The 24,776-nt window shown below is 39.4% G+C and overlaps 1 protein-coding gene across 1 annotated transcript in view; it reads left to right on the top strand.

The window, feature by feature from the left end:
* The window catches only part of POU6F2 (POU class 6 homeobox 2), a 300,202-nt gene that overhangs the window by 196,857 nt on the left and 78,569 nt on the right, over positions 1-24,776 (top strand). Inside the window, exon 5 of the mRNA XM_088520863.1 lies at positions 8,483-8,805. Coding sequence (XP_088376989.1) covers positions 8,483-8,805 — 323 coding nt within the window. The remainder of the gene's footprint in view (positions 1-8,482; positions 8,806-24,776) is intronic.

The following is a 24,776-nucleotide window of genomic DNA, read 5'->3' as shown; positions in this document are numbered from 1 at the left end:
TGGGGACCCGTCACTCTCTGAACTGCAAGACAGGCTTCTGCAGAGCCTCTTCCGAAGCTCCTGAGGCTGTATGTCTTTGCACTGCTTTTTCTACAAGCATTTTTACTCCAAGGCACATCAAACACATAGCCTGCATAAGTGCCATGGAAATTATGGTTCCCATCAATATTGGAGCATTTGAAAGAGGCAAGGAAAGAAAAAAAATAAAGGAGAATTTTGTTTATTAAAGGCTGCGTATGCACAGGCTGTCCAGCCATTGTCAGATGTCCATTATGAGTCATGGTCATTGTTTTCTGAGTCAGCAGTTTGTTGCTTCAAACTTAATTTCTTTGTGTCATTCAGCTGCTCCCTGTCACATCCCTTTGACTGTGAAATCTTATATTGGGCTCTGCTGGCCTTTAGATGATCATTTTTTTCTCTGTCAATTAGTTTCTTTCAAAGGAGTCCTGCAGATTTTTCTCAAGAAATGATACGTTATCTTAAATTCTGATCCACAGAAGCATTCTCATGAGTTCAATACGGTCTTGAAATCCAATCTTTAGGAGTACCATGTCATTCTACTCAATTTAATTTTCCATATGTTAAGCTATTCTGTTCTTAAACAATTTGGGACCAGTCCTACTCTTTGTAACTACAAAACTACTTTTATCTGGCATAGGGGACTGATATAAAGACTCCTGTCCCCTGGTCTTTGAGAGAGGAATATTTTCACAATAAATTTATCATGTTGGTAAAATTAGGAGTTTAGCAGATTTAGATACCATTTGCTTGACACTCAGCCCTTGGCATTCAAACACTTACATTGCCCTACGACTATTACAGTGGGTTTTTAATTGCCTGTCTTTGCATGGAGGTCCCAGGATGGTCTTCTGATTGATCCCCTGTGTCTTGATGATACCCTGACTCCAGTTAATGTTTCAGCCATCTGTACAATATGGGGCCTAAGGTCCCATTTGGGCTGAGGAAGCAAATGGCTTATTAAAGTCTAATTTCTGCAGCTTGTTCTTGCCTTTGGGCATTTTAAATAGGTTAATGCAATTTTTACAATACACTCAGGGAACTTTACTCACAGAGTGTTGTCATAAACTAGAGGAAAATAGCCCCCAGATTATCTCAAAATGGGAAGTATTCCAAATACATTTGCCTTAATACTTACTCGAACTCTCCACCTAGAACAACAACTTTTTCTTTTTTCCCTTAAGATTCTAGTGTATTATTGTACATTTTGAAGTTTGCTAAGGAACAAAAAATGTCAGATTTATTTAAGGCAGTGGATCATTTTTCAGGGAAGTTCCAGTATTCATCAAAATGTGGAGACACCATAGGCACCTGATAAATTATGATGGTTTTCTTCTTAATACTTCCTTTTTATTGCCTGTATTCTTTAAAGTGAATTTAGTGTTCATGAAAGATGCTGGATATGACAACGTTAGAAAGTGAAGCCCCTCTGTTTATCTGCAGCATTGGTACAGGGTGCGCATTGGCAGTGCAAGCTTCTCCCAGTAACACTTTGAGTGTTTTGCCACTGTAACCTTGAAGGGTCACCTTTAGGAAGAAGATGACTTGGTCTCCTTACTCTTTCTGCCCTTCTGCTCTTCTGGAGATTCAAATAAAGGTGTCACTTCCTACCATCCGAGACGCTGTTCTTTATAGTCTTCCTAGTAGATACTGGGAGGCACTGAATTTATTACGTTGACTATGTGGCAAATGGCCTCCAGTGCAGGCTCTCTGTGGATGTCTAGGTGTGAATACATCTCCTATAGACTCGATAGATCTAATACATCTTCTATAAGGTAGAGAACACTCAAAAGCACTATTTAAGTGCATTGACTTTTCTTCCCTCCGTTGACCCAGACTAGATTTTGACCAATGATTTAGAAATAATATGTTTTGTATCCTATTACTAATCTCTTCAGCCATAAGTCCAGCTCTCTCTTTTTTCACAAAGATGATGCTACGTATTTAAAGCAACTCACATTTTGCTTTCAAAAAGAAAACTCAAGCATATGCAAGAAATACATTGGATAGTTGGCTAACCTACCTCTCATTACCCAGTGGGGAGAGTGTAAACACAGGGTTGCATTAGACTGTTGAGCCTGTGCATTCAATCTGCAGAAATCTGTTTCAAAGAAAGGCAAAGCATATACCTCATTAGAAGAGAAACAACAGGGTGGAAAAAAAAGCAGGCCATGTCAGTTCAGACGCGAGCCCAGATGCTTAAGTTAGTTACACTTTTCAGTTTGAGGCAATGTAAATCCATTCTCCATTTCCACTGGGGAAGTAGAAGAAAGCATTAGGCCCTTGAAATAGCAAGAGCCAAGTTCTGTGCTCAGTCAAATAAAAAAAGGTTTAATGTATGATTTTCTCCTTTTTAGCCCATTGTACATTGTATCAATGCACTGAAGAACATCTATGCAATTATGTAAAAGCAGGATACAGTGTAGAGCAACACAGTCCTTTGTAGGCTCAAATTGCCTATTCCTCCCTATCTCTTCCTCCTCTTTACGCAGAAACAAACACACAGGACATTAATAAGATAAATCAGACATTATGTGAAGCTTATCCACAAGAGCAGATTCTAGATACAAATTGAATCCCTGAGCATTAATTTGATCTTATGCCAAGCACTGGAGTGGTCTTTGGAATCTGGATGTGCATGGGGAGTGAGATGTGAAAAAGAGTTACAGTTTCTACACTGTTTTTATAAATATTATAAACATTGTGAGGCTTCAGTTCCTGACTCTTTGGAGAAATGTGATTGAGATTTAAAACGTGTTTTTTAAAAAATATTTTAAAAGTTTTTTGTTTGTCTTTAGTTTTAAATATGACAAAATTCCTATGCTTATGCAATAATATATAGCCAGCAGGCAGGTGATGCTAATGTTATTGAATATAACTATGATTTGGACCCGATTCAGTTATTTTATCTTCCATGGATCAGATCTTTTCACACTAGCACCACTGCTTTCACTATGGTTGCATCAGAGAGGATTTTTTTTCCCATTGCACCACTCTACTAGGTAGAGGAGTATTTTAGTTTTATTTTAGCTTCCTCTGTAGGCAACAAGCAGAGGAACAGAAGATGCAAAGAAAACATGATGAGAATGGGATCTTGGGGTGCATTAAGAAGAGCGTCTCCAGCAGGTCAAGGGAGGTGATCCTGCCCCTCTACTCAGCCCTGGTGAGGCCACATCTGGAGTATTGTGTCCAGTTCTGGGCCCCACAGTACAAGAGGGATGTGGAGCTGCTGGAGAGAGTCCAGCACAGGGCCACAAGGATGATCAGGGGCCTGGAACATCTGCCCTATGAGGAGAGACTGAGGGAGCTGGGCCTGTTCAGCCTAAAGAAGAGAAGGCTGAGAGGGGATCTCATCAGTGTGTATAAATACCTCAAGGGAGGCAGTGAGGAGGATGGGGCCAGTCTCTTTTCAGTGATGGCCAGCGACAGAACTAGAGGAAATGGCCAGAAACTGAAGCACCAAAAGTTCCACAGGAACTTAAGGAAAAATTTCTTAACAGTGAGGGTGACAGAGCACTGGAACAGGCTGCCCAGAGAGGTTGTGGAGTCTCCTTCTCTGGAGATCTTCAAAACCCGCTTGGATGCAGTCCTGTGCCACGTGCTCTAGGTGACCCTGTGCAGGGGGGTTGGACTAGATGATCTCTAGAGGTCCCTTCCAACCTTAAGCATTCTATGATTCTATGAAATGTTTTATGGGAGTATTGTAAGTACACAGTAGTATTGTGCCTACTGGACCTCCAAAAGGAACTCCAGAAGAGTATGGTTCTTAGATCATCATGTTCTCTAAATCCTTAGTCTGAGATCTGTAACATGTAGAGAAGTAACAGGTGGAGTACCTGGTGACCTGGGGGATCAGAAAGTATGTCTCTGCTGCCTTTAGACTATCCATTTGCACCACTTCTACTCTACAGCTCTGACTCTAATGTAAGCGCTGGGATAAACATGTTAAAGCAGGGTTATAAAACCTGGAATGATTTCTTGGGAAGTCTGCCAAGGCACTGCAACAACCAGGAAATTACAGTGAAATTAAGTTTTCAAACTTAAGTTTGAAAAACCTTCATGGCATTGTTTCTTGTAGGTATAGATTCATGTTACCAGTTTCTCAGGTACCTGCCGTATCTTCAATGAGCATTTTTGTTAATGAAAGTTGAAATGTTACATAGGTTTTCTGGGTTTTCCTCACAGTTTTTGATAGTTTGTTTTCATCCCTTTTTTTTTTTTTTTTGTAAATTATCTCCCCTTTAAAGTGAGGTACTTTGTGCTGTCTTTTTTAAGTTTATCCAACTATTAGCCAGTAAGGCATCAAAATATTCCTCTGAGGTAGCTGTATGTGTGTTATCTTTTATATATGCAGACATAGCACTGTTGCACCACCTGAAATTCCATCAGGCTCCAAACTCTGTAGAGAGTGACAAATGCTAGACAGGAACACAATTTATAATGGATGAGGTATGCAAGCAAGCTCTGGGAATTGTAGGGAATTTGATTACAAACAATAATATGACACAACCCCTGCTGTGGATGGTATATGCATTGAGAGAGGCACTGCAATCAGGCAGCAGGAGCACTAGACTGAAAGCATGATCAGAGCCCTAAATCCACTTTTGCAGTACACTTACCATGTGGCTTTGGGAGAACCATGGCTGGATCAACAGTCCTTCCCCCAGTTCCCTCTCTGTCTGTTTACCATCACTGTATTAAACGATCGTACCTCAGTAAGTTACTTCAATGCAATTTAGATCTCAGCATGATACTAGGCTTTGGGGAAGCTTTTGAATGGAATTATGTGAAATGACAAGAAGTTATTTGAATAATTTTGTGTAGAAGCTCGCAATGAGCCTGACAACTTTTCCTTGAGGTAACTTTTCCTCATCAACCAAACTTTCCCAGTGGGACCATCTTCCACTCCAGTGAGTGCACTTGCAGTACAGAAGTGAATGATAGAGATGTTAGCCAATATGCAAGTCCCGAGCAGTACTGAATGCAAAACCTGCCTTGTCCTAGACAAAGCAGTGAAAAAATCCTCATATTGAGTCAACAGCTGACAGTGGCTTTTATGCCCTCAGATTTTACAAAGAGATGTTTTCCAATCCCTCTTCAGAACCAAGTCATAGATGGGACAAGTCTGCTGGCCTGAGTGATTGCAGCAGCCTGGTTTGTCAATGCACAGAAACGTCCTGACATTGGCCTTTCAACATCAGTTACCTTAGCAGACCTGAACCGCCAATGTTACAGCTAAAAAAAAAAAAAAAAAAAAAAAAAAAAGCTTTGGTTTCGTTTTATTCACTGTTGATGTTGCCCCTTATTATATGTATTGAGGAAAGTAAGGATGTACACGTCACAGCGTTCGTTAAACAGAGTATTGGCCTAAACTTTCTTGTGGAGAATGTCAGTTTAATGACCCTTTTACTTTTAAGAACATAGTTTCACAGCTGACCAAAGGCATGATTCATTAATAAAAGCAAGGCCTACTTTTGTTTGGATAACCATCCCACCACTCTATAACAATGTAATCTTGATTTACAAAATTTTGTGCATTTTATAAAGTTGTATTTCACTGAATTTGGGATTTCATCCTATGGTGAACAAACAGATCAGTGCTGGTTCTGTCTATCTGTGTGCATGCTTTAAACTCTCCAACGTTCAGCTCCATTACTACTTTCGTCCCTGATTGGCAACAAGTAACATTTAAGTGAGAACATGAAGAAAAATGTGTAGGATGTTGATACTGATATTTATTAAATAATAGTCTCCTGATTGCTTTGAGCTACATGAAAACATAGAAAACAAGACAGTTTTTGCACTGTATTGTAATGGCACCTTCATTTGTTCTGGTTTGTCAAGAAAAATAATTTCTTTTTTATTTTTCTTTTTCCTTGCTCTTCAATACATATCATTCATATCACTGTTTAAGAAGTCCTTGCAATGTTGCTTTTAACTTTAACATTAGATCAATGGGTGTTTTTTGCAAACTTCAAATTCGATCATAAAATCATTGATTAAATCAAGATTTAGTACTGCCCTATGCTTACACTTTTATTTTATCAGAAACACAAGGATCGTGCTGTTCTCTCTTACCTTACATTATCTCAGATTGAAAATTTTGACGTTATTTTTATCTTCGGCCATATTTTCCAAAATCTTGTTGAAAGGCATATCTCAAGGAGCTAAACATGTCCTATATTCCAAAAGTTTTTCAGTAGATGGCTTCACCTCAGCTTGAATGCTTTTGTCTGCATGACCTAGTGCACTACGTGTAACCTGTGGCATTACGACAAATCCATTCTTCAAAGCCATGGCCCTTAAGACTGCCCTGTGGGAGCAGAAGTGTGCAGGGACCATTGCAGTACAAACCAAAAGCACTATATTTGAAAGGTTCTTGGCTTGCCATAGGAAATGGTCTGCACAAAGTAAAGTACTGATCTAGATTAGTTTCCTCCACATGGGAACTGAAAGTCCTTCCAGTGCATAGAGCCACCTGCACTGAGTGTACCCACCTGCAGGTGGGCTTGGTGAACAATTCTCCCTGCCATCTGAGGTGCTTCAGGCTATGGTTAACATTTGACTGTAGAGTTGCATTTTTTTGTACATGTTTCTTCTCCATTCTTCGTTTTCATATTCCTTTAGGTTGTTCCCATTTACTACCCTGTTGAATTTGGGGCATCTGTTTGTGGGTTCTGATCTTGGAAGTAATAGGATTATGCTTACTCTTCTAGGCTGGTTTCTTTTGCATGGGATACCACATGTGTTTTTAATCTGAAAGTCATTCTCTTTTATGTTGTCAAACAAAACTGCCATAGTTTACCAGTGGAAATATATTGATATTACCATTCCTTTTTCTCTGTATAATTCAGTTGTTTTTTTTTTACTAAAGTCATACACACATGACTATAATTCTTAACTGTTGCCAAGATGTATTTGCAATTTGATTCTTGCCATGGGTGACAGAAAACTTTAAAACAGCTATGAGTTTACCAACATCCACCAAGCTTTTTACTCCTCCTTTACACAGCCTTTCTGGCTTACCCTTTCTACCTCATCTTTCTCTCTGTCTTTTTTTTTTTTCCTTTCTTTTGCTTTTTCCAGTTTATGGCTCATTGATTTCATAAGTCATACCAAGACCTCAGGCTCATCCCCAGGGCATAGACATCTGGAAGGCTGAAATAGGGCTGTCAGCATAAAAAGAAAGTGGAGACAACTTGGCTTTATCTGGCGATCCACAAATAGCTTGAACAGTGTTGCTAGCCATGAAATCTGAATCCTCTTTTAGAAACAGCAGAAATAATGGCCTTGATTCACACCCAGTTTACTTTGGCTGTTGCTGGTGGAAGTTAGAATACAAAATGGTGTTGGCAAAGCAGTAAAGCGCAAAATAGTGCAAAGACTTTGCAAGCTGTTCCCCTTGGCATCTTATACCCTTCTCTCTCAACCCCCTAAAATATTGGTTAAACTAGGTAAGGACAGAGCCTGGTGACCTATTCGGACCACGATGTGAGAAAGCCTCACATTCCTGTGAGGTCCTGGTTGCTGCTTAAGCCATTCTGCTTTAGTGACATCCCTGTGGCACACTTCTTGCCTTCATGAATTTAATCAGTCTCTTAGCCTATCTGAAAGCCTCTCTGGGAAATACAGTTTGCTCCTGTTTATGCTGGCAGGTTGATGTAGGCCCCCACCTTCCAAGCCTCACACTTGGAGCACACTTGGTGCTAGAAAAATAGTGACAGCATTTTGCTACCTTGAGCAGTGTAAGCAGAACATAAATACCCTTTTTGATAAGAGTTTTATAGCTTTTAGAAATGAATGATAAGGATCAAGCTCTAATTTCAGACACATAAGCATTTTATTGGGCATTTTTGTTACCTGTGCAGTGCACAAGAAATATCACAGCTAAACGTTTTATTTCCTGATACTTACTGTATAAAGATACGACAGAGCTCTTTTTAGGGCATCCTTTATTTTGCAGCTGTGCTTTTCTCCTTCTCTACACAATAGCACCAGTTCATGTGACTGGTTTCAGACGTAACTGTTATATTCATGCTAGCACTGCTCTGACATGTGTGGTGACATTCGAAAGGTCTTTTCTCCAGGCAGACAATATTCCCACTGGTCTCACTGCTCAGCTTGTCTGTGCAAAGTGTGCTCTGAGGTCCATCCAGTGGGCAAAGCTGTAGCTTTACTGGAGGGAAATTTTGCTTTCCTTCCCTTCAGGACAGTGAAGCCCTGCTCTCTCCACAGAACTGCACTGGCAGAACCACACACTGTTGTTTATGCAAATGGGTTCCTTAACAGCCTGTCAGAACCCAGATACTGTGAATACTGCAGTGTTCACAACTTGAACCCCGCTGAGCTCAGCAGGACATGTTCCCCACGCTATAATGGATCCAGAACTTAATCCAGGATATCGTTAAACACAGTAAGTGGTGCCGACCCTGGCGTAATTGTCTTCCCTCTCCTCCATTCACAGCTACCTCATCCCTGAACTCCCAGCTGCAACAGCTTCAGCATCTTCAGCAGCTCCAGCAGCAGCAGCAGCAGCAAGGGCAGCCGCAGCAGCAGCCGCAGCAGCAGCAGCAGCAGCAGCAGCAAGGGCAGCCAGCACAGCCGCCTCAGCCACCCCAGCAGGCCCCGCAGCCGCAGGCATCAGCGCAGCCGCAGCAGAACCCAACGCAGCCCCAGAGCCAGGGCCAACCGCCCCCAGCCTCGCAGTCCTCCAGCTCCCCCCAGAAACCCAGCCAGTCGCCAGGACACGGCCTCCCATCTCCTCTTACTTCACCAAATCCGCTGCAGGTAGGCTGCTAAGTACAAAGCTCCAACAGTTTTGCAACGATAAGTGCATATTCTCCCAGTGCAAAGGAAACTCGGATGAATGTAACACCTTCTGACCGTACAAGAAATTCTACCTCATCCTAATTACTCTTATAAGCATGTGCCTTAGGCCAAAAAGCTTGATAAACCAAAAAAGTGTAACTAATGATGGTCCTAGCCCTGTTTCCCTTTGAAGAGTAAGCATCTTTTGTTCATAAAGTCCATACTATAAAGCCCATAGAAAACGGTCTGATTTTTTTCCATCGATGCAGTGATGTAACCTTCACAAATGCATTTTCCCAGCACTCACCCTTTGTGATAACTCAGGGGCAGCAAAATTAGCTGCTCATTATCCTGACTTCCCTGAAAAAGTAAAGCTTCCACTGCTGACTGTGTGCTAGAGATGGATGGGTAACCCTTCCTCTTGAAACCACAGTCCTAAAGTTCATCCTGTGAAGGATCAAATACTTCTGTTAAGATTCTCAGTATAGATCCCAGAGCTAAGAAAGCCAGTTAATCCCTTTCCTAGGTGCTCACTCCACTGACATGGGTGTATTTGAATATACCAAAACAAATGTGACACCCGCACTAATGCTGAACTTTGCTTGTCTTGGAAGTCCCATCCAGAAATAGGAGAGCTCCAGTATAACAATCTGAACATCTTACACTTGCGTGTTCTTATACAGTATGTGTCATACTGTATCCGTGTTCTGCAAGAACAGTGTTGACTATACCCACAAGTATGATTCTGATAAACACCAGGGTCACCTGTGAAGTGAGCAGATTCTGCTTTGATGGGCAGTGGAACTGCACTTAAAACAAGCAAGGAATGTTGCCAGCAAGAACAATCTCTGTTCGCTTTATTCCCTAAATTTTGAGACCTCGCTTTGAAGATTTTATCTGCATTGATGGCTTCTGCCCCATTTGCTGCAGAAATTGAACTGCATTATCTTAATAATTAAATAATCCCTTTTAAAGCAATTAAGTGAATTGGTTTACAAGAAGCTGTGTTTTCTGTGTGGCCAGTTAAGACTGGCATTAATCTGAGCTGCGACTAAATTGTATCGAATCTGTATTTTTAATGGTTTAGCTAATAGACTTAAAAGTCCACATGAGATGTGTCCTTGCTTCTTGAGCCGTTTCTTACAGTAGAACATAATGTTTCTGGAGTTTCATCTGTGTATTGTCTTAAGGGCTACTTAAGCACTACTTAGTGCACAGTCTGTCATGCTAGTGAGTGCTTTGGGTCTCTTCAATATGCAGATTATTGACAAACAGAGAGAGAAATAGCTCCAGAGGAGCTTCTGTTACATGTTACTGTCTTGGTGCAGCTGCAATGTATGCACACTAAGTATATATATATACTCCACATGTTGCTAAAACTGCTTGCTAAATATTTTCCTGTAAAAGTTGCTGTGCATTCACTTTTCCAAGCAAAACAAGTGCACATGAAAGTTAAGGTTGGGGAAGGGAGGAACAGGGCTGAGCTTACTGAACATGCCTCAGGAGAGGTGTACTAACAGTGACTTTGAACTAGAGATCTTAGCTCTCCAGTCCTGTTCTACTTGCCAGTATTCCCAGTCTCATCCGTAAGCTACAGGTACAGGCCATTAGGTGTGCTTACTACTGTTTAGCTCTGCAGGGTCATGTCTCCCTTTCAGAAGAATGATAAAAGTAAGTAAGTAAAACTAATGACTCCTTGTTTAAGAGGTACTCATGTCAGTGTTCTCATGGAGATACCTTGACACATTGCGCTCTAATGCGTTACCCTCCCAGCTACCCTTCTGGATACAGCAGACTAAACAATAGTAGAGGGAGGGAATCAAGTATTCTGAGACAGTTTTAGTTCAAGCACTATGTCCTAAACCACCCCTTTTAAGACTGGGATTAGACCTGATGAAATAGCAAAGTGAGAGATCTGGTACTCCCACTGGGTTGTATTTAGCCAGTGTAGCTAAGCCAACTGAATGAGTCGGACACATTCAGAGCACCAGCCAGTGAATTTTAAGTCATTAGCTGTCAGCTCTGGCTCAGCATTAAAGATTTCCTAATAAATTTGGCGTTAAATATTGTTATACTCTTTCCTCTGTGATCCATGTCATTTAAACAACCATGAAAACACAGCCGTGCACTAACATCCAGAACAGAAGCCTGGACTCTGTGCGGTACTTCAGGCCTAGCTTTAAGGATGGGTTTAGGACTGCTGAGTTGGCTTTCCAGCCTTTTCTATGCTAAGCATAACACTTCCCAAGCTTCCCTGAGATACTGTGTTTCAGAAATCCTTAGGAAGAACTTGAAACATGGTCTGTGGTATTAGTGAGGACTGTGAGGCTCTCTGATATTCAAACCAGAGATACTCAGAAATATCTCCAGAGGAACTGCTGCTGTACTTTATAGATGGTTTAATGATGTGTTTGTGTACTTTTCTAAAGCAGAGCAATAGTATGATCTCTTCCATTAAATTTGAATTTCCACTCAAAATCCCGCGGAGAAAAACTGTTTTACCTCCTACATTTAGCTTGAGGATTGGTTTTGAAATTGTTTTCTTTTATATAAGTGCAAAAAAAAAAAAAGAGCAGGAAGACATTTGGCATCAGTTCATATATCCAGTTAATAACAGCTGCTTAGGATGAGGATTCTTTTAATGTCCAATGCTTTAACTTAAAAATCGACCTAAAACTAAATTCAAAGATATTATGGCCTCTAAGGTAATGATCTTTATGAACTAGAATGAAATGGGTTTTGTTTGAACAATATTAAGGGAATAAAGATCAAGTAAGTTAAAGTTTGACAGCTTAAATTTCATTCCTGAATTCTTGATTTTTTCGTGTGGGCTTTATCCTCGTACATTATTCAAGATCTGTCTGAAAGATATTAGTTTAGAACAATGCAACCTCAAAAACTTGTCATGGAAAGTCAGTAATTCAGGAGGATGATTGTGTTTGTTTCAAAAAACTCTGAAGGATAACAGCAATTACATCTCAAAATGTACAGATACTGTCATGTCCTTCAGAAAGCAAATTAAATGAAAATGACTTGCTTAGGTATACCTGAGTGAGGTACTTTTGCTAGCCAATCGGAAATTAATAATACTCATGCAGTGTATTGGTTAAAATACTGGTTAAAACTCTCAGAATGATTCTTGTCAGGTTGTTCTGCAATAGACTGCTATAATTCGATCACCATTCTTTACTCCATACACTCGGCTGGCTTGTAGTTACAAAACTATTATTTTCAGTAATTGCTAATGATTGTGTAGTAAGAAGAGAAAGCTTAGTTCTAAGTTCACGGCCTGGTTCTGTGCTGACATGAATGATGATGCTCCTAATGTACATTGGTAATGGCACAACACCACAGAGTCAGGGTCATTACTGACTTGCAAAAGACAGCAAGGCAGAAGAGAGTTTTTCCAAGTTGATCTGCATTTCAGCAGGTAGTGGGGTCAGATATATCATGGAGGACCTACATCCCTTTATTTTAAAATGCTGAAATTCTTCATAGGGATAGTTGTAGATAGATTTTTAGTTCCATTGTGCCATTGATTGAGACAAAATTAACCAGAGGCAAAAGACAGCCCAGCTCAGAATGTAAACTTCAAAACTTTTAATTCTGTAAATATATCCTTCCCCAAATATACTTCTCTGCTGAATATTTAGTATTATTATAGGGCAAACCGTATGGTTTGTTGAATGGCCAGCATGTTGCAACTTCAAAGCATAGTTAGCACCTCTTATAGAATTTCCATTCAATTGAAGATCTGGAGCCATAAGATCTTGATTATATAAAATCAGATGAGGCAAATATTAAGTTGCACATTATTCTACTTGACTGCCAGAATCAGATGCTTAAGAACAACATATATTTAACAGTCCTGGCCCCAAACAGGAGCTTGGCTTCTGGTGCTGTCATCCATAGTATGCTTTAGTGGTATAGATAAGAGGAGCCTACCGAAAGGCAGATCTACAAATAGAAAAAAATCCCAGTGATTTCTACTGCTTTGCTCATGTGTGGATAGAAACAAACAGGAAATCCCCCAAGGATTGCCCCACTCTAAAATTATTCTGACCATTTTCAGAACTCTTTTTCTAAAGCCCCTTTTTGTCATAGAAGCCTACCTAGAATAACTGAAGCTGATGGAAGATGATGAGTGAGAAAAAAATGATAATAAAAAGAGGGAAGAAGAGGGGAGATGACAACAGCAGGAAAATCTTCCAAGTAATAGGAAACTCTAGGATTGCAAAAACAGAACCCACTTCAGATTAAATTTTTATACTAATCTTAAATAATATATTTGGCACCTCAACTCTTTTATAACAAAGGAGAAAAGAAAAGCAGAAAGGCTGAAACACTCAGCTGTAAATGAGGGAGAATGTATATACAGATGCCTGAGGCTCCAGCAGTCAAAAAGGCCCAAATTGACCCTTCCTCTCCCTCCCAACCACATTCACTGGATAGCTTCTAATTAAGGAAAAATCTACTTTTTTTAAAAAAAGGCTCAGTGTTTACTGAGACTTTGATAAATTTACATATATTTAGGATGCAGTAGGAACAACAGTCTCTTGCTTCCAGAAGGGCAGCCAGGATTAGTTTGCAAAGCGAGGGGCTGTTTTTCTGTCTTCATTTACATCCCAGGACATTTGTGTTACGCTCACAGACTCCTGTTGAAACTTGATCAAGATGGTAACACCAATTTGAAGTTCAAATTTGAGTTGCAGTGCGGCCTGGAACTCCTCACCTCCCCTGGTGCCTACCATGGGCCTCCTTAATCCTTCTGTCTCTGCTGTCCATTCTACTGCTCCTCTGTGGCGACCTGGCAGGTTATCATGGCTCCTTGGCCTAGGGTGCAGTGCAGAGGCATACACACAGATACACATGGGTTTTCCAGCAGATCTAGCCTGTTTGAAGCTGCTGCCCCTTGTTTCAGGTGCTTTCGGCTACCTACATGGACGTCATTTCTGCAGAAAGGCTAGTGTCAGTTTTGTGTAAGATGGCATTAATGCAAAGAAACAAGCACCGTTTCAGATCTTCTCCTCCTCAGCTATCTATCTTCTTCTCCCAAGAAGCTCACTGCTATTCTGGGTCATTGAGGTATTAGGTCTTCACACTGCAAAGCTGTTGAATACTGCGTTTAAATGGAGCAAAAAGATGTTTAAGGGCTCTCAAAGAGACTATAGTCTTTCCATTCCCTGAGGAAACCTTCTCTCATTTGGAGTGCTGGCTGCCTGGTCCATCCAAATACACTCTGTAGGTGTTGCTATTTTCAGAAGCACAAGGAGTATCAATGTCTGACTCACATTTAAAGCAAAGGAAATTAATCTTCGAGCAAAACAACTGGCATTATTAGCACCCAAGGGGCAGAAGCTGAGGCTAATATAGGAAACCATTTGGAAGAGAATTCTCTGAAGGAGAGGAAAAGTAGAGCTGTTTGCCTGGCAGTCTCTGGCTTCTGAAATGGGAGCATTTAATAAACTCCCTAAAGCAACTGAAGTATTTAATAAATGGGGAAATAAATAATAAATAAGATCCTCCCTGGACAAATTTAGGAAAGGGTTCATATCCCACAAGGTCTTCTATTCCCTATTCCCTCAAATACTCTTTTGAAATCAGTGGATCTGGTTTGCTAGCATTATTTTTTCCTAATTTTTCTTTTCACCGCATTTCAAAAAATGTACTGAGAAGGAGATATCCCAAGTCATTGCTTTATTTCTCCTGGTTTTTTCATACCCCTCACCTCTCTGTAATGATGAAAAAAATCCACAAACAAATGAACAAATAAAGCAAATGTAAGACATCACAGCTTTCTATTTCTGTGAGGAAAAAATAAAAACAACGGATTTTTACAGAGGCAAGTGAGCACAGATAGCGTAGTGGCTTCTTGAATCTAACTCAGCGACAATATCCTGAAAATGGTGTAGCCCAGATTCAGGCCTTCATCTCATATGAAAAAGCATCTTAAAGAAGTTGCTTGTCATCTAGGTACTGCCTCAAAACAAAACAAAAAAAATTAAGTCTTTCTTAGCAGTATTGCAGAGATCTAGCAGAGCACCCACTTGTGGATTCTGCCGCAGATGCAGTTCAAGGCAGGTGTTTAAAAAAATAATAATACTTTTTTTTTTTTTAGTAGCCAGAATGTTTTGAGAGAGTGACTAAGCACAGGCCTGGAGATTATGAAATTTGCTTAAGTGCTAATGGGTTGATTGCTGCGTTACAGCCTGCCGTCTTTACTGGGAATTGATTGACTGGTGCTGCAGGTCTTCACACTTGACGCTCGGATTTGACTCGAAAATTCTGCCAAGTCTTTTACTCTGAAATTTATCTTAATTAGATCTGAAAGACCTGCCACAGCAGAATAGTCACACCGATTAAAATGAAAAACAGGAGAAATTACTGATCAAATTAATCATAATGTCGGGTTACAGCTGTAGGTCTGATGTAATTTGCCACTCCAGTGAGTTACATCGGCCCAGGCACAGGAAAGAGAGCTGGTTTTACGCTGATCCGTAACACCAGCCAGCTCCGGGCAGCCCATCAGGACGTTCATTCCATTCATTCTCTTGGCTTATTCTGACCTTAGTGCTGCAACTAGAAACAAATTAGGCAAAAGAAAAAAATATCCTTTTATCCAAGGGGTCTCAGTGGAAACATGAGCTTTCCAGATACTCCTTGTTTCATTTTTGCCCCTTCTTCAGCAACCTTCTACTTTTGTTTGAAGTAACCAACAATACATTATGTGGAAGCTGGAAAATTAAAAGGGTAGAGGTTACCACCTCAGGCCTCAGCTAGAAAAGTGTTCCTCGTGCAAAAATAGCTCTTAAATTGGGGTAATTTAAGGAAATGTGTATATAGTGGCACATGAGCACAGGCAAATTCCAGCAGTAGGGAGATCAGCAAACAGACCAGACACCATGTGGATCTGATGGTCCTAAACTGTATTGTTAAATGATGTACTTGCAATGTGCTACATTCTGCTGTGACTTTTATTTTTTTTTTAAAAAAAGAACAAATTCATGGCTGAATCTATGTAAAAGTGAAGTAGGCTGTGGGTGCTAAGGGGCCCTATCATAAACATTTTAATCTGGAAGAACAGGCTCCCGTAAGATTTTCTTTTGTTAGCATAGTTTGAAAGACTTTTTGGGCAAGCTGTCTTATAGCACCTCTGTATGTCTGTTGGTCTGCTGATCCAGACCAACATCAAGAAATGAAGGTATTTGCCACCAGCTGAGGAAGGAAATGAAGAAAAGAGAACAAGAAACTAGTTGAGCATTTTTGAGTTTCAGAAAGACTTCAGGCTTATGTTTCAAAATATATACAGTTTTTACTTTGATGCTGTAGTAAATAAAACTAATCAGGAATTTTCTATGGGCTTTTTCTTTTCCAAGGGCAATACAATTTCCAAAGTTGTTGTTCTCTCCAAAATCTCTCTTTTAAATTTACTATTGTAAATCTCAGAAATGGAAATACTTGGGGATGGGTTTTTTTAAAAATCCGTTTAAGTTGTTTATAAACAATTAATTATATGACATTGCCTGAAAATAGTGATTTAACAAGAGGAAGAGAAAGCAAATTTAATTCAGCTTGGTGTTTTGAAAACTGCTGAAATACTTTGTCATTTTCAAATACATACTCTTGTTTCTCAAAACATTTCAATATTGCAGCTTTTCATCTGTTTTTGCATCAGAAATTACTCCTTATGTTATGAGAATTTCATGCAGGACAGAAATGAAAATTGTTTCTTATAGCTCAGATATGACAAGATATCTTGTGAGGGAGAATCCCAGCACCAAGTTGGGTTATGTTTGTGACAAAGATTAGAAGGCAAAGCTGAGTTTCCAGAGAAGAAAAACTCACATAGGAAAATAGTGCACCATGTACTGCTAGGATTATCTTTCTAGTAAAAGAATGATGATGGTGCATTTGGTTCTTAAAGGAGCTGAGATTCTTTAAAGCAGCAATATATCATTGAATACCTGCTAAGAAATACTTACATGCTTTTAAAAAGCATGAGGAGAGCAATCAAAGTGAGGAGGATCCATGACTCTTAAAAGAAATAAAAAAACAAAGAAGCTGCTTTAACACAAAACCCAGAAGGCTCTATAGTAGTGGTGGCCAATAGATTGATACCATAAGGTGAATCTAAATGTGTATGATAACAAATTATATCAGATTTGTTGCTAACGCGCATTGTTATTCTCAGGACTCAGCTGAGAGTGACTCCTCCACCCAGCTGGAGCTCTCCAGGGACAGGACCTGCTTTTTAGCACAGAATAGGAAAACTGTAGGAGGAGAGGGGACAAAAACAGCAGCTTTGCTATGCACAGTGCTTAAATTCCTACCGACCTTTTCTGGTCACTAAGACACCAAAAATAAAATACTGTGGAAGGCTGAAATTGTGTCACTGATTACCACTCCTGCATAAGCTGCTGTATACATTTCCATCGTACCTCCTTCTGTAGCCTTCCACTTTACCACTTTATTACAAGACACACCGCTACTCCTGGGAAAGTTGGCAGGAGTTTTCTCTCAGCCTTCAAATGAGACAGGAGCAGGCTCAATATGCTATTAGGAAGTCTTCCTCCACTTCTCCCTCCCCAACTTTATAGAGTTGCAGCTTCACTTTTTTTTTTCACTGTCTTCTGTCTATGAAAAATGCTCTCAATGCAATCAAAATGTGTGTCTGACAGAATTTTCAGTTCATGTAAAACAAATATAAAAATAAGCAAAACTTTGAGAAAACCAAGCCATTCTGAAATCCTTGATGTTTTCCCCATAGACATTCAAAGAGTATGTCTTGGGGGAAATCACTGGTGCTTCAAATGTACAAGCAGGTTTAGAGATAACATGTGTCAATCCCATAGACCCCAGCTTGGCAGTCCGTGCTCTTGTGAGTGAAAACTGCATGAAGAGGAAAGGAAGGGGAGGGGAGGCAGGTTTTTACTTCTCAAAAACTGTGTATTGAGTTGTAATCTCATTATCAAATTACACCCTTGCTTATTGAATTAACTTTTGAAAAATAATTTGCATCAGGCAGCCCTATGCTCTAGTAAGGGGGTGCTGGAGTCAGAAGAGGCAGAGTGCATTCCCGGCTCCATCACTGTCTCGCACCTCACCTCATCCGTCTGCTCTTACCTTAACTCTCCCACCATTGTTTGATCTGTTCAGCGTGGAAACTTGTACAGTTTTCTGCTATAACGCAGTGAGGCCTTGGTTGTGCACTGGGCTTCTGGGCACTACTGTAATGCTAATGCTACAAAGGCAATGAATATTCAGAGTTGCGTAGCCACAGCCACTCACTCACTGAATTCCGAGTTGTATTGCTGTTGACTTCAGAGGACACAGAATTGGTATCCGTTTTGTCTTCAAGTATATTGAATATTTTGAAGTTTCTGTCAGCTGCTCAGTGTGCTGTCAAATGCACTAATGAAAGGTTTTCCTAAAGTTAATTTTCCTACTCGTAATACAATAACCAAATTTGCTTTAACACTTGAAAAAATCCATCCATACTAAAGAGAATCAGTTGCTTAATCCTAAAATTAAAGGTTATTGCATGCAAGAGAAAATAATTACATGCTCAAAGTATGGAAAAAAGAAAACTTTTTTAATATGTAGGTATTTGTATAATTAAAGACTAATCAAGCATGAAGGCTGCTGACTAAACCAGAAAATGAGATTGTTGGCAAGCAATATTGTAATGTAAATGCCATTTTTGTTTAAGTACTAAAAAGCTGGAGGAATGATATCCTGAACAGATTAAAAGCAAACAGCATTGATAATAAATATTTATCAGATTTCAAATGCAACACATGGAGATTTTTATATTTTACATGCAAAATATATTGGCGTTGAAATATTCAGTCACTTTTCAAAGGTTTGTTCACGTCTTCACTTTAAAAATGTTGAAAAACAAGCATTCCTTAGTAAGAGAAACAGCTTTAGAAGTCACTCTTAACCTGTGGCAATGTGGGTAAGCTGTAAGCAACAGAAAACAGCTGAGAGTTGCTCACAAACTTAACTGGAGATGTGTAAGATCAGCTCCTGGGGCTGGAGAGTCAGAATTTTAATGGTCATATTGTGTGTTCTCTTTTCCTTTTTCCCAAAATGTTTGTACGAATTTTTGAAAAAGAGAAACCTCTCAAACTTAAATCTGTGTCATGAAACAAACGCATAGTAAAATATTTATGGAAGGCTTATGCGTCCACAGAAATTATCCCACTGCAACCACTGCTTTTTTGGAGAGACCTGTTTCAGTTGAAGCTTTGTATCTTCTTGGGGCAGTGCTTTTAAAGCAGTTTAAAGCATTGAGCTGGTTAAGTATGTTCATTATGTACCTTTACTTCATGTTTTTATAGCCTAAATATTGTTCAGAAATGCATATAAATGTATCTGGTTGCACCAAGAGTTCAGGAAAGTGAGGAAATATTAGAACTGAGGTACCCAAATGTATTTAGTTTCCACTCTTTTTCTTTCCATTTGACTTTCCTCACAGCTGGCAGTACTCAGCACACTGAGGTTGAGGCTAGTCAATCTCTTTATCAAGCCTAATCCTGCAATACTCTAAAAATAAGTTCAAATTAAATAATACTTTGCAAAAGTCTAAGGCTACTCTCTTGAATAAGTATTGATCTGATTTTCAGAAGTGTAGATGCACTGCCATTGATGTGAACTGTAGAAATTTTTATTTACCACTTGAAGGAGACAATTTAGAGACTTCAAATGCTATTCTCTTTTAAAAAGAGATCTTGCTCTCATATGTAGTTTATATCACACAAAATTGGCAGTTTGCAAATTTCAAAATTCAGGCTAATTCAGCAAGGGTCATATAACAATCGGTGTTTATTTGAGTTACTGAGCTCCTAAACATACAAAAGTGTTGAATCAAATGCAGGTATCAGAACAACTGTACAGCTTCACAGTTGGCCCTATAAATATATCATTGTTGAGGGACTTTATAATAGGAAAACCTATTCCTCTAAGAAATTCATCTTTACACTAGTGTGATGGCACTAAAGATTATATTGCTAAAAACACACTAAGAAAAATAGTAGAAAAAAGTAGAAAAAAGAAAAAAGTGGAAAATCTTTTGCATAGAGCAGACATTTCAGTGGTCTCGCAAGAAGAAAACTAGCAGATGCAGCAAAGCAGGGGCAAGGCTATTCAAATGCTGGTCTGGGAACCATGCCTGACCCATGGCAAGTTTCTGTCCACACTGCAAAGAAACAAATAAAACAAAAATGAGTTTTTTGAAGGCAACTCCAAGTGTTTTCTTGCCCTGGAAAGTGTACTTGTTACATGGCCTCTCCTGAGTAGGCCAATTAACTAAGGAATGTGCTCAGGTGAAAAGCCAGTCTTTATAATTATTTTGCTTTTTGCATATACCTGAATAAAGTAAGTTTTAGGCACCCTGTCACCAAAGACACCCTAATTCTTTTCCTCCACGGAGATGGTAGAACCTCCCAAAGACTACTGATCCCGCCAGGCAAGTGATAATTCACTAAGCATTTTCGTTTTTAAGTAGCATTAAGTGTTACATAAAGTTTAAGCTCTAAGCAGGGCTTACCTGTTATTTCTAGAAGGGGGATTACTGAGGAAAAGATGATTACATGTAAATTATTTAAAGGCTGAAACAGACACTTTCACAAGTCATTAAACTACCTATGTCTTGGGACACAACGAGGAGATCCCTGGGATATTTATCTGAAGGGTCTACAGGTCAGAAGGGGGATGGAGTCAGCAGAAAAAGCAGCAGTCACATACAGAAAGAGCAATTATTCACAAATAAAAATGAGAGTAACCATTAGAAGTGTCAGCATGAACATCTGATAGGCCCTTAGTGGGGTCATTACTTAGGGAAAAAGTCATTACTGCCCATTTTGCAGTAATGCATACTAGACACTGCATACCCAGTTCATGGCAAACATGGCTCACAATACTGTTCATTAATATGAAAAACCTTCAGAACAGCCTCAAATCACCTAAAGAAATTTAGAAACTGCTCCCAGTTCTCTCTCTTTATTCTCATTGACAAGTATAAACTTAAAAATTTCAACACTACCAAAACACTTTGTTTTCGGGAGCCAATGGAGAGAAAGACTTCCTGAGTACAACCAAAATTTGCCAACCAAAAACTTTTTTGTTTTCATTTCCAATGGAAATAATAGTATTGTAATTAATTTTTCCATCAATTTTTTAAAAAGTAGTAGTTATTTTCCAATATTTCTAATTACATCCCTATCCTTGAAATCAAAATACTACCTGGTGTTCAGAAAAGCTCAATCTGGCAGTTTTCCAGTAAACTGTAAGGCTGCACACCATTAAAGGTGGTGTTCACATTAGGGTGCTATGTTTAAATTTCCCAAGGGTGATTCAGCATATTGAGACAACAGAAATAATGATCTGAGGATGAAGTAGGATGGGATAAGATCAGCCTATTTCGCACTTCTTACCTGCCAGCCAACGAGAGGTGACAGCCCCAAGTCTGCTCAGGAAACAGAGGCAGCCGTGCCAGTCCACCAGTCCAGCAGTAGGCAAGGAGCCAACAACTTGCCTAGTCCTAACATCAGTTCTTACCATGATAACCGAGGTTCGTTACTGTTAGCAACACAGAATCCCCCTCATTTTCCTGCAGCCTGTTACTCTCCAAGCCTAGCAAGCTTGTCTTAAACTGCTGACTCAAGACTTTTTTTTTTTTTCATTGAGTTTTTGTTGAAAACTGAGGATTCACTGAAAACAAGGCTACTTATGGCATGTGGCGAAATCATCTAGAGGAAAAGTATCTTGGTCTCAAGTCAAAGCCTTTTTCTGCACCTAATTGAATTTGAGACTTGAAGCAGGGTCTCCACATAGTGGCAAATGCCCTGATTACTTTTAGTAGACTGTTTTGCTTTTCAATCTTGGAGTTATTTCACTTTATAGAGATAGCTGACTGCGCATCAGGCTGGAAAGAGAAATTATTGTCCTACTTGTTCAAATGTACATAATCACTTCAACCACAGAAACAGTTCTACATGTCTTTTCTGTTCAAGAATTGTCTGCTAGAACTTTTACTGAATAATTTCTATACATTCTAAATAAGTCAACATGGACTTGTGAACTTGTTTGGAATACTTGTATGTATTACAAGCATAGGATAAGACTAGTTGGTTTTGCCACCTGTAAGAGAAGAAAGGGCTGAATGTATAGGCTACGTAGGTGCATTCCATTTTGGATGGGAGAGCTGCCATTTTAGCACACCATGAGCACTGGTTTTCCTGGGAAGCCTGACTATTGCTTCACCTGTTTCTGGTTGGTTTTCATTTTGCATGTAACATCCTAGGCTACTTCAAGCATTTTTTTTTTAAAGATGACTGATACAAAAAGACATACAGTGCATGTATGATTAAAGTTGATCAGTGATTTTTTTAAAATGATTGGTATTTTTGATGCTAAAGAAAAATATTGGGTATTGAGTGACTCCCTATCAATCAAAAAGCACCTTAATATAGGGAAACTTACAGAAAATAAAGACAAATAAATCCGTAAGTATCTAAGTGGCCCCAACTTGTGTTCTTTCTAATGCTACCTCCAATAAGATTGAGACTTTATGAGCAGAACTTGTTTTTTAATGGCATTAGGTCAGTACAAACTTTAAAAAAGAGAAATTATGGATTCTGAAAATAAAGTTTTAGCCCTAGTGCTTTGATAAAGATTCGTGACCCCTGTCCCTTTAAATATTGAACATAGACTGTAAAAATATCACTTCTTATTGATCACATGGTTATTAAAGTCAGTCAAATGCTCAATTTATATGTCAAACACTTGTAATATTTCCTGTAAATATTAGAACAAAAGAAGAGGATGATAATATCGTTGTGTTCCGTTCTATTTGATTTATTCAGCTTTTCATCACTGAAAAATAATAAAACTGTCATCAAGAAATACATGAAATATGCCAAGCATTTATCAAGGCTAACTTCATTTACAGCTGCATCATGTATGTGGCACATGTATGCATTAGTTCATGTATATGGAGGCAATAATGTATCCGTACATGTAACTGAGAGATCCTCTTCTTTTCTTTTTACTTCCCACTTATCAGCATATGTTTGCATCCCTAGAAAGGCAGAGTTTGTTTGTTGAATCTTGAGGAGAAAGAGAAAACTTAATAAGTCAACAGACATTAATTAAATGTTAAGGACAAGTTTTAAAGTACCTTCAATACATATTGCCCCTAATGACATTCAAGCGTACTTATGAGGACGGTCTGGGGGGAGATCCGTAGATCCCTCAGGCTCCCCCAAGATGCCTTTCCATAACCAAATGCTTTCATATGAGTAATCGAAAGAAACCTTTAGCCAACCACTGGGGAGTCTTTACAGCCTGGCTTCGATTGGAGTCTGAGTGCAGGCCTGTGAGCAGGAGGTGTTTGTAAGCATTTCTAATGGCATTTTGATGTACATGTACAAAATTGATGTCGGAAGGATCATTGTAAAGTCCCAAACAGTGGAATATTGAGGACATTTTCAGGTGGCAGTCAGATTCTGGCTGGGTGAGCCCAGTATATTTTCTCATGTCACAGTTGATTAGGTTCACAGGGAAGTGGAAAGAGTAAAAAATTCTCTTATTACTGCAGCAATGCCATATCAGCCTCTTTTCCCTTTGAATGCAACATTAGTTTTTGTCCAGAACTCTAACTGCTTTCTACAGTTTGGGGAATTGTAAAGCAGAAACAATTTTCCCAGCTAGGCTGACCTTCACAGTAATGAGAAATGACTGGAATTTCTCTCTATTTCTCTAACATTTGGGGAGGGGAGATAGGAGGAATATGTTTGTTTTACCTGATATTATGTTATGGGCGTCTATTTGGCACTTTAAGCCTAATTTTTTTCCATTCAGGAGATTACATGAACTGTTGCACCATCTGACCCAGTAGCCAGCCCTCAAGTGTATAGAGAAACGACAGTAATGCACTCTAAACCTTTTGTTATCACAGAAGTGATGGCATTTTGTTTCAGCCATTAAATGATTTTTTTCATGGCGATGGCTATTTTCATTTACTCTTCGGTACTTATTCAGGTGATGAGCAATAATCTTGGGAAAATTTGAGATTCATTGTAGGTAAGGAAGATACGAAACACTGTTGTGGCACCTCAGGATGACCACGCATGACCATAGAGCCTTGTGAGGGCAGTGTTATTGTGCTGCAAAGCTGACCATCCCTTGAGGAATGGATAGGAAAAATCTACATTTACATGCAAAACAAACATGCGCTGTGTCTGAGGAGACTTTTAAGAGCAGCACGTCTGATTGAGAATAAGTGGTGTTTCCGTGCTTTTTACAGCTGTTCCAAAATAAGCATCATCTTCCTATGAAATCTGAGGCATTTAATGATGCACGAGGGTCATCTGTGAGTTGAGCCCAGGCTGGGCCTGCCTGGTGAGTGCAGAAGTGGGATTGCAGAGGTGTAGGTGTAACTGAGCGATATTTTGTCACGCAAGTTGGTGCCAGCAGGAGCAAAGGCACCGCAGCAGGGACTCGAGTGACAAGGAGCCACCCAAGCAAATAAGCGGGATCCCAGGCGTGCTTACACAGCCTGCACTGAAGCCCATGTTGTCATGTCTTCATTAAGGCATTGAAATGAACTAGCTGGGTTCAGGGATGACTCTGCATGTTCCTGATTGCACTGTAGACTTGTCTGCCATTCGGAATCTCTGTTAGTTAAAAACAAGTTTGAGTAATATCCTGAAAACTTCCAAAAATTTACCTGGACATTTGGAAGGACTGAAGTGGCTAATGTATTCCATTAAATTGTAGTTATGTTTTTTCTTAGTTATTTTTTCTACTCTATAGCCATGTTGTTAGAACATTTATTTAATTCCATTTTGATAACCCAAAACATGGGGACCAGTGTGAAGGCATGTTAAAACTCAGGATCATACTGTAAGCCCTGACTACCTCATTTACTCTAATTAGTGTGCCTA

The sequence above is a fragment of the Tinamus guttatus genome, unplaced genomic scaffold, assembly GCF_059628265.1.
Source record: "Tinamus guttatus ecotype Peru unplaced genomic scaffold, ASM5962826v1 Tinamus_guttatus_pri_ptg000104l, whole genome shotgun sequence".
NCBI lineage: Eukaryota > Metazoa > Chordata > Aves > Tinamiformes > Tinamidae > Tinamus > Tinamus guttatus.
The sequence above is the reverse complement of the archived record's forward strand: the minus strand, read 5'-3'. Positions and strand labels throughout refer to the sequence as shown.